The sequence below is a fragment of the Rattus norvegicus genome, chromosome 5, assembly GCF_021556685.1.
Source record: "Rattus norvegicus strain SHRSP/BbbUtx chromosome 5, alternate assembly SHRSP_T2T, whole genome shotgun sequence".
Classification (NCBI taxonomy): domain Eukaryota; kingdom Metazoa; phylum Chordata; class Mammalia; order Rodentia; family Muridae; genus Rattus; species Rattus norvegicus.
Genome location: NC_141538.1, coordinates 157,128,229 through 157,140,684, shown reverse-complemented (window position 1 = coordinate 157,140,684; position 12,456 = coordinate 157,128,229). Strand labels below are relative to the sequence as shown.

The 12,456-nt window shown below is 50.7% G+C and overlaps 1 protein-coding gene across 5 annotated transcripts; it reads right to left on the bottom strand.

The window, feature by feature from the left end:
* Positions 1-2,327: 2,327 nt before the first annotated feature.
* Positions 2,328-8,113, bottom strand: Pla2g2e (phospholipase A2, group IIE). 5 transcript variants are annotated; one of them, XM_087548477.1, is made up of 6 exons: positions 6,334-6,420; positions 5,933-6,245; positions 5,027-5,165; positions 4,729-4,835; positions 3,155-3,245; positions 2,328-2,649 (listed from the first exon to the last, which is right to left on the bottom strand). In XM_087548477.1, the coding sequence occupies exons 2-6, from the start codon at positions 6,102-6,104 to the stop codon at positions 2,607-2,609; spliced, it is 552 nt and encodes a 183-aa protein (XP_087404603.1). In that variant the 5' UTR covers positions 6,105-6,245; positions 6,334-6,420; the 3' UTR covers positions 2,328-2,606.
* Positions 8,114-12,456: the final 4,343 nt, after the last annotated feature.

Below are 12,456 nucleotides of genomic sequence, written 5' to 3'. Positions count from 1 at the left end.
GCCTTGTTGGAGTGGGTGTGGCCTTGTTGGAGTGGGTGTGGGCTTAAGACCCTCATCCTAGCTGCCTGGATGTCAGTCTTCTCCTAGCAGCCTTCAGATGAAGATGTAGAACTCTCAGCTCCTCCTGCACCATGCCTGCCTGGATGCTGCCGTGCTCCCGCCTTGATGATAATGGACTGAACATTTGAACCTGTAAGCCAGCCCCAATTAAATGTCCTTATTAAGATTTGCCTTGGTCGTGGTGTCTGTTCACAGCAGTAAAACCCTAAGACACCCTGCCAGGGCCGGCCTGGCATCAGCCCTGAGATTTCTAACAACATGGCTGCCCCTGATACTGCTGCAGCTGCTGCTCTCTTGCTACTGTTATGAATTATAATGTAAATACCCACGTTTTCTGATGGTCTTGGGCGACCCCTGGGAAAAGGTTGCTCAGCTCCAAGGGGTCATGACCCACAGGTTGAGAACCACTTCCCTAGACAGCCCTGTGAATCAGAAGGACACGGGTTGGTACCTGACTTCAAGTCCAGGCTTCTCCTTCCTTTGTCAGCCATTTCCTCAAATCTTGAGCCAGTGTCTGGAATTCTATCAGGGACACACTCGTGCAAATGGGCTCTAGACAGACTCCTTGATTCTTTTCATTTGTTCTTTTTTTTTTTTTTCCGGGGCTGGGGACCGAACCCAGGACCTTGCGCTTCCTAGGTAAGCGCTCTACCACTGAGCCAAATCCCCAACTCCGATTCTTTTCTTTTTCTTTCTTTCTTTATTTTTTCGGAGCTGGGGACCGAACCCAGGGCCTTGCGTTTGCTAGGCAAGCGCTCTACCACTGAGCTAAATCTCCAACCCCCAGACTCCTTGATTCATTCACTGAATCAGAAGACCCCGTGGTCCACGGGTTTATAGTCGGGTCTGAGGTGGAAGCTGGGTCACCGCAGGCTGCTCAGAAGTCTTGTTCCTAAGTATTTCAGTTATCGGAGAGTTATACAATGGAAGTCTGTCAAGAACGACCTATTGTACTTCAAGTCAACCATTTCCAGAAACAACCTCTGGTGGTGAGGCCACCTTTTGTGGTCTCTCGGCAATATTTACTATTGAAAGCGTCACCAGCCCAGGGTGCCCTTAGGTTACCTGATAAAGGTCAGGAAACCCTGCATAAGCCAGAGCTGAAAATCCTAACAGTCTGAAAAGATGGCCACCAGAGGGCGTCCCAGGACCACACTTCCTGTTGAATGAGGGTCAAGTGGCATCCCGCCCAAGCCGTTTTTTGTTTTAAGGCCTTGTTTCCCGGTGGATTGAGTCAGTCACAACAGACGCACCTGCCACCCACCTTTTTTTTTCCCCACGCGATGAGATGCTTCCCCTTTCAAAGTTCCTGATGACGCATCCCTTTGATTTCATGCTCACAGAGATCTTGTTGTACCATGAAGAGGACAAAGGGAGTGGATATTTATCAAGTGTCCCCTGTGAGACTCACCCTATGCAATGGTTTTGTTGCTTTGAGCCATGGCCAGGCTCCTCTTTCAAACCCCAGGCTGCTGCTCACTTATTACAGATGGCTGAGGTATTCCCACTGTAGTTAGGAGTAAAATCTGCCTAGGCTGTACTCCTGGAGTAGCCACAGGTCTCTCTGGCTGAGGACCCTTTAATGGGCCTAGCAGACTGAATTCTTCTCTTCTGGTTCTATCAGGAGGCCAAGCCAGCTGTGTAGGCTCACAGCTGACCTGCATGGACACCTGCATTGGACACCTGCATGGACATCTGCATTGGACACCTGCACAGACACCTGCATGGACACCTGCATGGACACCTGCACAGACACCTGTATGGACATCTGAATCTCCCATCTGTTAGGTTCAGTTAATGCAGCCGCACTGGAATGCCACAATAAAGTAGTTGGTGCCCACTTCTTCAAGCAGTGAAGGGTCTGGAGTGAGGACACCTTTTGGGAAGAGTATTGCCCTTCTCGCCCTCAGATACCCATCCATCTAAAAAGGAGATTGGACTAGAGGCGGACCTCCGTTGATAGAGCATTTGCCTAGCACACAGGAAGCCTGGGGGCTTCTCCCCAGCATTGTATAAAACCAGCTGTGGTAGTTAAAGCGCATAATCCTAGCACTCAGGAGGTGGAAGCAGGAGGAGCAGAAGTTCATGGTTATCATTGGCTATAACGCAAGTTCAAGGTCAGCCTGGGTTACATAAGACCTTACCTAAAAAAAAAAAGTGTTTTTATTTCTTTAAAGTGGGGGTTGGATAAGATGGATTTGCTTCCCCATCTAAATTAGTCCTTGCCAGTGGGGGCGTGTTGAGGTCTGATGACAATGGGGACAATATTTTTAGGTTTTTTTTTTTTTTTTTTTTTAATGCTTCTCATAGTAAGCCATCTGGCCAGAAATGTTCCTTCCAGAGAGAACCATGGCAGTCTTGGATAAGACTGGAGAGAGAGAGAGCGGAAGAGAGAGAGAGAGAGGGAGAGAGAGAGAGAGAGAGAGAGAGAGAGAGAGAGAGAGAGAGATCGGGATCCGGACATGCTGGCACTTGTTCACCTCAGCCCTCAGGAGGCAGAGGCAGGTGGGTGGGTCTCTGTGTGAGCTCAGGGTCGGGTTGTTGTTTCACAGCTCGAGTTTCAGGGTATGGAAACATAGGAATTCACTGCTATAGAAAATAAAGGATTTATTGCTGCCCGGCAGACAGGAGCCACTGTGTGCATCTGTCCCCACTGTGTGGCAGTGCTTAGCATTGTGCTGGCCCAGGATAGGTGCTCAAAATATGACTGGATGGATGGATGGATGGATGGGCGAATGCAAGTGACTGTGTAAAGTCTGGAGGAACAATGGAGACTGTTACAGGGGAAAAGAATTCGCTTATTCAGAAGAGGGAACTGAGATGCCAGGGGAGACTTAGGGTCTTGTGAGCGCTGTTGAGTCCCGCGGTTCCTTTAGCTGATCCGGGAGACCAGGTGTGGCCCTGGAGGCCGGAGACCCGGGCCCACCATCTCTGAGGGGCAGGATGGGTTTGCAGGAGAGGAATATGGATTCCGAGCTTCTCCAGGTCTGGGACGGCAGCAGCCGGGGGGTGGGGGGGTTGGCTATGGAGCGGAGCAGGACCTCAGCAGGGTGGGGTGGGCCCAGTGCACAGTTTGTTGGGGTAGTGAGCATACTTGCGGTTATAAGTGCCCAGGTTGTGGCGAAAGCAGAGGGCAGCTCTCTTGTCACACTCACAGGTCTGCCGCTGGCAAGTCGTTCTACCAGCTAGAGATGGGTGGAAACAAGCCAGGGACTCAGGTGGCAGCTGGGGGCTAAGCGCTGGGGGCTGGGCGCTAGGCGTGGGTGGTGGGCGGGGCGATGGCGGCTCCTGGCTGTTCCTGGCTGCTCTGTGGTCCAGCTTCCCAGCCCCATCCTTAGCCCCTTTTTTACTTCCTATGGAAGCCCACACCCAAGGGGATGCTCCATACTTATGCCGGTCCAAGGCATGCAATCCTTCCTACCAGGTGCAGGACACAATGAAAGCCAAAAATTTGCCCTGGGTGTTTCCTTCCGCTCTACCCTCACTCCCAAGGTCTTAGCCCTCTCACCTTTCTCCTGCCCGGGCTGTAACAACTCTCCCCTATGTGATGTTACTGATGCTTTGGATCCGGGCTATTAGACTAATGCTGGGGCTTCTCGGGATGTCAGCCTGTCTTTATCAGAGTAGATGGAACCGGTATCCAGCCCAAGTATCATACTGGCCCACCCTGCCTTCCCTAGAGCCAGCTAGCATCCTTCTAGCAGGTGCCAGTGGCCTGGAAGACTCACTTCAACCCTCTGCGGTTGTCTGTTTCTGCCCAGTGTAGCTCTGGCTCTTTTTTCCCCGGGAATATACCCCCCTGTCTAGAACGGTCTTGAGTCTCATTTCCCCTTCAGAGATGAGCATTTCCCTTCAGGATTCTGCCCACATCTGCTATGTCAGCAGGACTTGAGCCCTAATAGTGGGCAGCTGTGGAGAAGGGCGTGGCTACCTCAGCGTAAGAGGCAAAGAGTCACGCGGGTTTTCTACAGCCCATTCCTTTGCTCGGAGGACCATGGTGGGCATAAGGCAGAGTGCCTGTGTTCCTTCAGCCTGACTCCTCCCCGAAGACCCTCTCAGTGCCATCCCACCTGGTGACTACCCCACCCTTGCCTGAGCCCTTAGTGATGAGGACCTGATGCAACTGGGTATTCTTGGTCAAGGCTATTTCCCTAGATAAGACCTGGAGGAAGGGGTTGGGGATTTAGCTCAGTGGTAGAGCACTTGCCTAGCAAGCGCAAGGCCCTGGGTTCGGTCCCCAGCTCCGAAAAAAAGAAAAAAAAAAAAAAAGACCTGGAGGAAATCTAATAGAGTCAAATGGGCAATGAACCGGGCAGGGTGAAGGGGTGAGCTCAGCCTAGCAGCCCCAAAGGAGGGAGGCAAACAGCTTGTGAGAATGGGGGCTGCTGTCCAGAGTCACAGCTCCTCCCGACTCCTCCTAGGGGAGGGTTGTTGGACTCTAGCTCTGGGTGTGGCTCAACTCTGTCACTCCTGGTGACTCCCCAGAGGCTGAGCCTGGGCAAGGGCTACATCGACGATGGGTCACGAAGCTGTGTAGCCCAGACGCCCAGTAAGAATCTGAAATGATGGACCAGTGCTCCCACTCTTATGTGATGAGGATCAAGGTCAGCATCTGGAGGGACTCCTGCCTACCCAGTGTCTGGCTCACCCCCGGGATTGGTCACCTACCACAGAAGATGGTGTCCCGGGTGATAGAGAAGAGGTACTTTTCCAGTTTGGGATCACAGCCCAGCTTCTCCAGGCGGCCATAGCAGCAGTCATGGGCGTGACAGCACCTGTGGGGGCAGAATTAACCTGGAGGGGCTGTGAGTTCAGCTGGGCTGGGCTGAAGCAGGGCTCCTGGGACCCCGGGACCCAAGATAGAAGTGGAGTATAAATCCATGCTGTCTAGGTTTCCCCAGCTTCTCCTTCCTCCCAGGCTGCTCCCCCAGCTCCTCCTCCTCCTCCAGGCAGTCCTCCAGCTCACCAATCCGTCTGGTCCACCGGCCAGTTGGAGCCACCAACACCACAGTAACAGCCGTAGTCGTTGTACTGCAGGGCGGGCTTTCCTGTCATTCTCTCAATCATTACTCCAAACTGGACCAGGTTCCCACCAGCCAGGGGCGCTATGGAAAAGGAGGCAGAGGCCACAAGGTTCCTCAGGGCCAGTGAGCATTGCATCCAGGGTCCCATCATGAAGTCGCTTCAGATCTGACGCCAGACATTTCCCCAACCATTCAGCAAACCTCCCCATTCCAAAGCACCCAGCTATCAATAACAGTGATACTAAGTAACGATATTCTCAGTGGCATGCTTTGTGCTTTGATTCCCCTAGGTACCGGCCCCCTGAACTGTGTGTTTGTTTGTGTTTGTCTGTGTCACCCATAGGTGCGTATATCTACAGAAGCTGTGGTTGGTACCAGATTCCTTTACTTTCCATCTCTCTGTTTGAGACAGAATCTCTAGGTGAACCTAGATCTTGCCTATTTGGCTAGACTGGCTAGCCAGGGAGGCAGGAGGCTCTCCCCGACTCACTCCCCACCCACTCACACTCAGCATTAGGGTTTCAGATGTGCACCACAATGCCTAGCTTTTTTTTTTTTCTTTTTTTCAGAACTGGGGACCGAACCCAGGGCCTTGAGCTCGCTAGGCAAGCGCTCTACCGCTGAGCTAACTCCCCAACCCCACAATGCCTAGCTTTTACGTGGGTCTTAGGGATTCGAACTCAGTCTCCTACCCAGCCCATGTTCCTTGCTCTGTTTCACTTGCTCACACTGTGCTGGCTCTCCACAACGACTCTTTACATCTCTCCCAGGAAAATCTGAATCTCCCCAGACCTCAGCCCTTGTCTCCCCAACAGTGGAGAGTTCACCACAAAGATCTCATTACACACCCGTGTGCCTGTTTCCCAGCTTTCTCCATGGCTCTCCCTGAATTCCTCCAGAACCTTCTGATTCAGCGGTGGGGAGGACCCCACATCCCTTCTGAGTGCATTCTTCTAAGGTGGGGAGGCACTCATCCCCACAGGTTGGGGATCCCAGGGTCCCCACATTCTCCGACTGCATTCTTCTCAGCTCCTCTCTCCTGCCCTCCCTCTCTTCCAGTCACTGCTGGTTCAGGCTGTGCATGCCTCAGGAGCCCCAGGATGGCCAGGTAGGTGGTAGGAAGGCTGGCAGCCTCTATCGCTGCTTAGTACCCATGATGCCCTGTGTAGAGACATGCTCAGGTATCCAGAGTGCTTCCTATTGCGGGGTGGGGGAGGAGAGGAGGAGAGAGGTCATGAAAGGCACTTACCCAGGAGGCAAAGGAAAACCAGGGCAATGGGAGGTTTCATCCTGGGGGTAGGCAGGGGGCATGGGAGCCTGCTGCAGTGGGAGGAAGTGAGCAGGGGCCTCTGATCTCAGGCCACCTCCCAATTAGTTAAATACACAGGGCCTGTCCACTCCCCATCATTAACCCTTGAGTGTCCAGTGATGCAATAATTCTGACACTTTGACTAAGTTCCCAGGGGAGGGGCCAGCCAGTGCCCTGGGGACTCTGCTTATGAGGGTGTGTGAAAACACGGGTGGGGCAGTCTTGTGGCCATCTTTCCTTCTCCTCCACCTTCCCTGGACCCCCAGGCTCCAAAGTTGCCAACCTTGCTTCCAGGGGCTGTGCCCCATTTTGTTTCCTGTGTTTCATGAGGCGCTCATTCCCTTTTTTTGGGGGGGGGTTCTTTTTTTTGGAGCTGGGGACCGAACCCAGGGCCTTGCGCTTCCTAGGTAAGCGCTTTACCACTGAGCTAAATCCCCAGCCCCGCTCATTCCCTTTTAACTGACTCGTTAGATGGGACCCAGTGCTGTGGAGAAGCTGAAGCTCGCACAAAACCAAGCTCCAAGTGTGTACAAGCTTCCAATGCAGAAGTGCCCTTCCCTAGCCGTCCCTGTTCATGACTGGTGACTGAGATAAGTTGATCATCTGCTTCTGTCAACCTTCAGGGCCTTCTGAATCCTGTTTCTACCATGGATCACGAGGCCCTGGGCAGGCCCTTCCCCCTTGCTTGGGACCTCAGCGTTCCTGTCTGTGTTACAGAGACAGAGGCCTCCTGCCTCACCTCCTTCATGAGAACTGGCTCTCACTGAGCGTGTGCAGGGCCACAAGTGAGCACTGACACACAGGGCCAAAGACCCCCAGTAGCCCCATGACTCTGAGGCTTTCATGACTCTGAGACTTTTATTCCCATGTGACAGGAAGTGGGGTGGGGACTGACACAGACAGACAGATGACTGACAGACAGACAGACACTCCTTGGTAAATGAGGAGCTGGAATGTGGAACCAGGCAGCCCTAAAGGGCTCACATTAGCCCCTTGGGGAGAGGGGGGGCACTGTGCTTCTCAGACCACAATTTTATTTTTTTTAAATAAAATCAGAGGAATGAGACTAATACAACCTGGACTAGTTTGACTTTATAATAGCACGATTATAAAGCCAAATTTCCTGTACTCTATTTTTCTTTCAGTCGTGGGAAAGGCTCTCATGGGAGGAGGGACCTAGGGCACACATGTAATGTCCCTTCTTCCCAGCTTCAAGCCTCAGCTGCTCCTTTAGGGCCTGGAGTCTGTCTGCTTTTTGTGGCCGTGGCTGGGCCTCAAGAGAAGGAATCCAGACACCTGGGCCAGAGTCCCCAGTCCCTGGAAAGTTTCTCCAAGAGTCAGGAGAGATGAAGAGCCACTCCCTGGGCTGTGGGACTGAGGAAGAAAGGTTTTGAACACAGGAGGGGAGCCTGTAAACACGGCTGTACACAGAGCCTTAGCCCCACCTCCAATGCTGTTCACCCACTTCCTGCTACGCCCCCCCCCCCCACACACACATACATATCTCTGGAAGGGGGAGGGGGTTCTGGGTACTGCAGGCCCTGTCCCGGTTGCAGAGGTGATGAGGACCAGAAACAAGTCTACCTACCTGCCTGGTACACCCTGCAGCTCTGAGTCACAGTCTACTGAGAGAGGTCCCTTTTCCCATTTCCTTTTGATTTTAATGAGACCTCTCCTGGCAGTCCCTGGCTTCTGGCCTGGGTCATGAGGCCTCAAACTGTGAGTCATAGGAACAAGTGACTCCTAACAACACTGCCACAGAAGTTTAGTCCCTAGGAGTGCGGAACACAAGAAAAGCCTGGTTCTGAGGCAGTTGCTTTTGTGAAACATTCTGAATCCTGACCCGGTCAGGATGGGGACCCTGCAAGTTCCCATTGGTCTGTATTGGTGTTGGAGAAGTCTGGTCTGGCTTCCTGGAGGAGGCTCCCCATTGAAGTTTGCAGTGCAGTGCTAGTGGAGGCTGGACTTGCAAGGGTTCAGACATCCCAGAAAGGGTATGGTGTTAGGGCTTTCACACCTCTGGTATAATGGCAGAAATTACAGCAAAGCCAGGACTTGAATGCCCGCGCCTTCGCTGAAGAACCTCTCTGAGCCTAGCATCATCATCTATAAAAATGGAACTAATTAGACTGATATTTTAGGGCTATAAGCCAGACGAAGAAGACACGAGATGGAAAGGCACCCTTGTCCCCAGCGTGCTCTCTCTCTCTCTCTCTCTCTCTCTCTCTCTCTCTCTCTCTCTCTCCTCTTCCTCATGCCCTATCTTAGGTCCAGGGAAGGCAGGTGCTATGGGCAGGTAAAGGCATTCACTGTACTGGGGAAAGGCATGTTCACAGGGCCACTGTCTCTACTTGATGGTTGGAGTGTGGAAGGAGCGGGGGGCTAGGGTGGAGTGGTTGGCAGGGAGGCCAGGATGAACGCGTATGAAGCACTGAGGAGCTCAGACCCATAGCGCCATTTTCTTGCTCTTGGTACAAATTTGTATCTTTGGTGGGGCTGGACATGTAGCTTAGTCGGTATAGTACATATACATAGAACACATGCATACACATGTAGACAGGCATACACATGTACACACACATGAACACACATATACGCATGTCACACATACACACGTACATACGCACACATGTATATACACACATGCACATGTAGACAGGCATACATGTGTACACACACATATACACATACACACGTACATATGCACACATGTATATACACACATACACACATGGACAGGCACACACATATACACATGTACATATATATGATGCCCTGGATTTGATGCCCTGCACTGTGTGAACTGGGTGTGTGGGTGCACGTCTGGAACCCCAGCACTTAGCAGGCAGAGACAAGAGGATCAGAAGCTGAAGTTAATCTTTGGGTTTGTAGCAGTTTAAGGCCAGCTTGGGCTACACATCTAAAATAATAAAAAGGTGTTAGGAGTTTCAGGGGACTGGGCTCAGTGGGTGAGAGGGTTTGCTGCATAAGCTTGAGGGCCTGAGTTTAAATCCCTGACACCCACATAAATACTCAAGTGTGTCTTTACAGGTCTAGAACCATCAGGACACCTGATGTCCTCCTCTGGCCTCTTCATGCACATTTATGGGTGTGTATACCTGCAAGTACAGGTGCACACACATGTACACACGTGCACACATGTGCACATGTACACACATACACATGTACAGATGTACATATGCATATACACATGTGCTCACAAATACACACACGGGTATACACATGTACACACATGCATACACAGGTATGTACTTATATAACACACATACACATGCACACATACATACACACATACACACAGACAGGCATACATATGTGCACACACATGTACATACACATGCACACATGCACATGTACATATGCACACATATGTATATGCACACATACACACATAGACAGGCACACACATACACAATGTACACACACATACATGCACACACATATACACACATGTACACAATACAACACATATATACACATGGGTACACACATGTACACATGCTTACACATGTACAAGGCACACACATGTACACACACAGCCCTCTTTTAGTTTACAATCATCACCATCAAATCAAAGGCTATGATTTACTCATTCCCTAGACAGCTATGAGCACTGTGCTGCCAGCCAGCTGACATCATTCACTTCCTGTCATAGGCATTTGATGTCTCCTAGAGTCTTAAGGACCCCGTGGAGCTCTCTGAACAAAGCAGCTGTGTTTGTCACTTTTCCAGTCGCTGTGACAAAATACCAGACAAAAGTAACTTAAGGGTGTTCTGGTTCACAGTTCAAGGATGCACAGTCCGCTGTGACAGAAAGACATGGGGCAGGAGCATGAAGCAGCTGCTCATATCGCTTCTGCCTTCATGAAGGAAGGGGGAAGGGGAGAATGGAGAGGGGAGGGGAAGGGGGAAGGGGAGGGGGAGGGAGGGAAGGAGGGAGGGGGGGAGAAAAGCTGGTGCTCAGTTTGCTTCTCATTCATCCCTGCCCTTAGAATGATGCCAGCCACATTCCCTCCTCACTTAAAACTTTCTGAAAGTTTCTTCAGAAACATGCCCAGGAGTGTGTTTCCATGGTGACTGTAAATTCTGTCAGGGTGATGATGAAGATGAACCATCACAGGGCAGTGACCTTATTAATTCTTCTTCAGTCAATAAACTAAACTGAGAACCTATTCAATGCAGAGGACCTACTGTGTGCCGGAGATCTACTCTCTGCTAGGGACCTACGCTGTGCTGGAGATCTACTCTGTACTGCGGATACACTGGCGAGCAAGAGCAGCACCTACTAGTTAGAGCCGATAAAGAATCTGAAAGTACAGGAGGAGCCTCCAGACCTGGTTGGATGATGGAACATGTTCTGCTTGCCTTTTGGTCCTTTTCTCCCCTCTTCTTTCTCAGTATCATCTGCTCTTAAGCTTACTTCTGTGGTTGGAGGATGGTCCCATGTGTCAGGACCTCCTGCTTCCTCCCCTCCTTTGAGGAAAGGGGAGAAAGCTGACCTTCAGATTTCAGAAGTCTTTAACTTTGTTCTATGGGCTCAGTCCGACCCCATCCTTGTTGCCAAGGGGAGCAGATGGAAGCTGGTTGACTCCTCCTTCAGAATCCAAATGGGGTTACATGTGGTTGAGAGCTATCCAATGTGGCTGTTGGGAGCCAATCACTAGACCACTACACCAGTTCTCCAGCCCCTCAGGAAACATTGTTTCAATCCATGTATCACTCTTACAACATACCAAGGATGGTCCTGATAGCACCATGCCTTCCAAGCCTCCCAGAACTCTGAGTTTGTTTATTGAAAGAGAAATGGAGAGCCTGAGAAGTGCCTGCCTGAGAAGAAGTAAACGCCGGGCTAGTGATGCAGCTCAGTGGTAGAGCGCATGGAGAGCAAGTAAACAGTCCTGGGCTTTGGAGTCCTCACCACCTCAAATGAAAACAGTACGAGAGAGGACTGAGATGGCTCAGCATTCAAGAGAGCTTGCAGCTCTTCTAGAGAACCCAAATGGTTCTAAGCACCCACGTTGGATAGATAGCTCACAGCGATGTGTAACTCCAGCTCGGGGGGATATGATATGATGCCTTCTTCAGGTCTCTGTATGCACTTGCAACCCCTCTGTCTCTGTCTCTCTGTCTCTCTGTCTCTCTGTCTCTCTCTGTCTCTGTCTCTCTCTGTCTCTCTCTCTCTCTCTCTCTCTCTCTCTCACACACACACACACACACCAATTAAAATAAATTCTTCAGAGTGTGAGAAAGCTGGAAATACAAAAGGTATATATCTCAAAGTGAAAGCTGACCAACCCAGGAGCTCCCAGGAAAGCTTCCAACATAAATAAAGAAGCCTCCAGAGCAGTGGGAGCCACCCTTGAGTTGCCTGAAGACATTCAAAATACGGTCACAATGCCTGGCTACCAACCCCTTATGTATAAAGAGAAAAATGATTCGCTGTATCCACCTCGGCAAACATTTACGCTTTCAACACTGTTGCTTGAGAACATGAAAGAATTCCTGGTGATCTTGGGGGCACAGTCAGGGAAATGTGTATCTGAGAGCGCCTGCTGTGCAAAGAGACAGGATGTGGCTGCTCCGAGGCAGAGAGTTAGATGGTAGATGCAGCCTGCTTACTACAAGCAAAAAAAAAAAAAAAAAAAAAAGGATAGGGATAAATAAAATTTGATTTATTCATTTTTAGGATAGAAGGGAGTATAATTGTAGGGAGCCTTTTGGGGCCACTTCCTTTTAGACACTGGGAGGAGTCTGACATTATCAGGGCAAAGGAAATAAGCTCAGGGCCAGAATCTGACTTTGGGCCTGGACTCAGGCAATGGGCCCAGATTAAGAACCTTTACATTTGAGTTAATGCAAAGCTCAGAGCAGGTTCAGGGGAAGTATGTGTGGCAGCCCTTTGGTCATCCTGACCAGCCCCTAGAAAGGTGTTTGCAGGATTTTTTTTTTATTGTCTTTCTTGTTCCTTGACTCAGAACTGATATTATTATTCTGCATGTAATTAAAGTGGTACCTTGCCTAGCAAACACAAGGCCCTGGGTT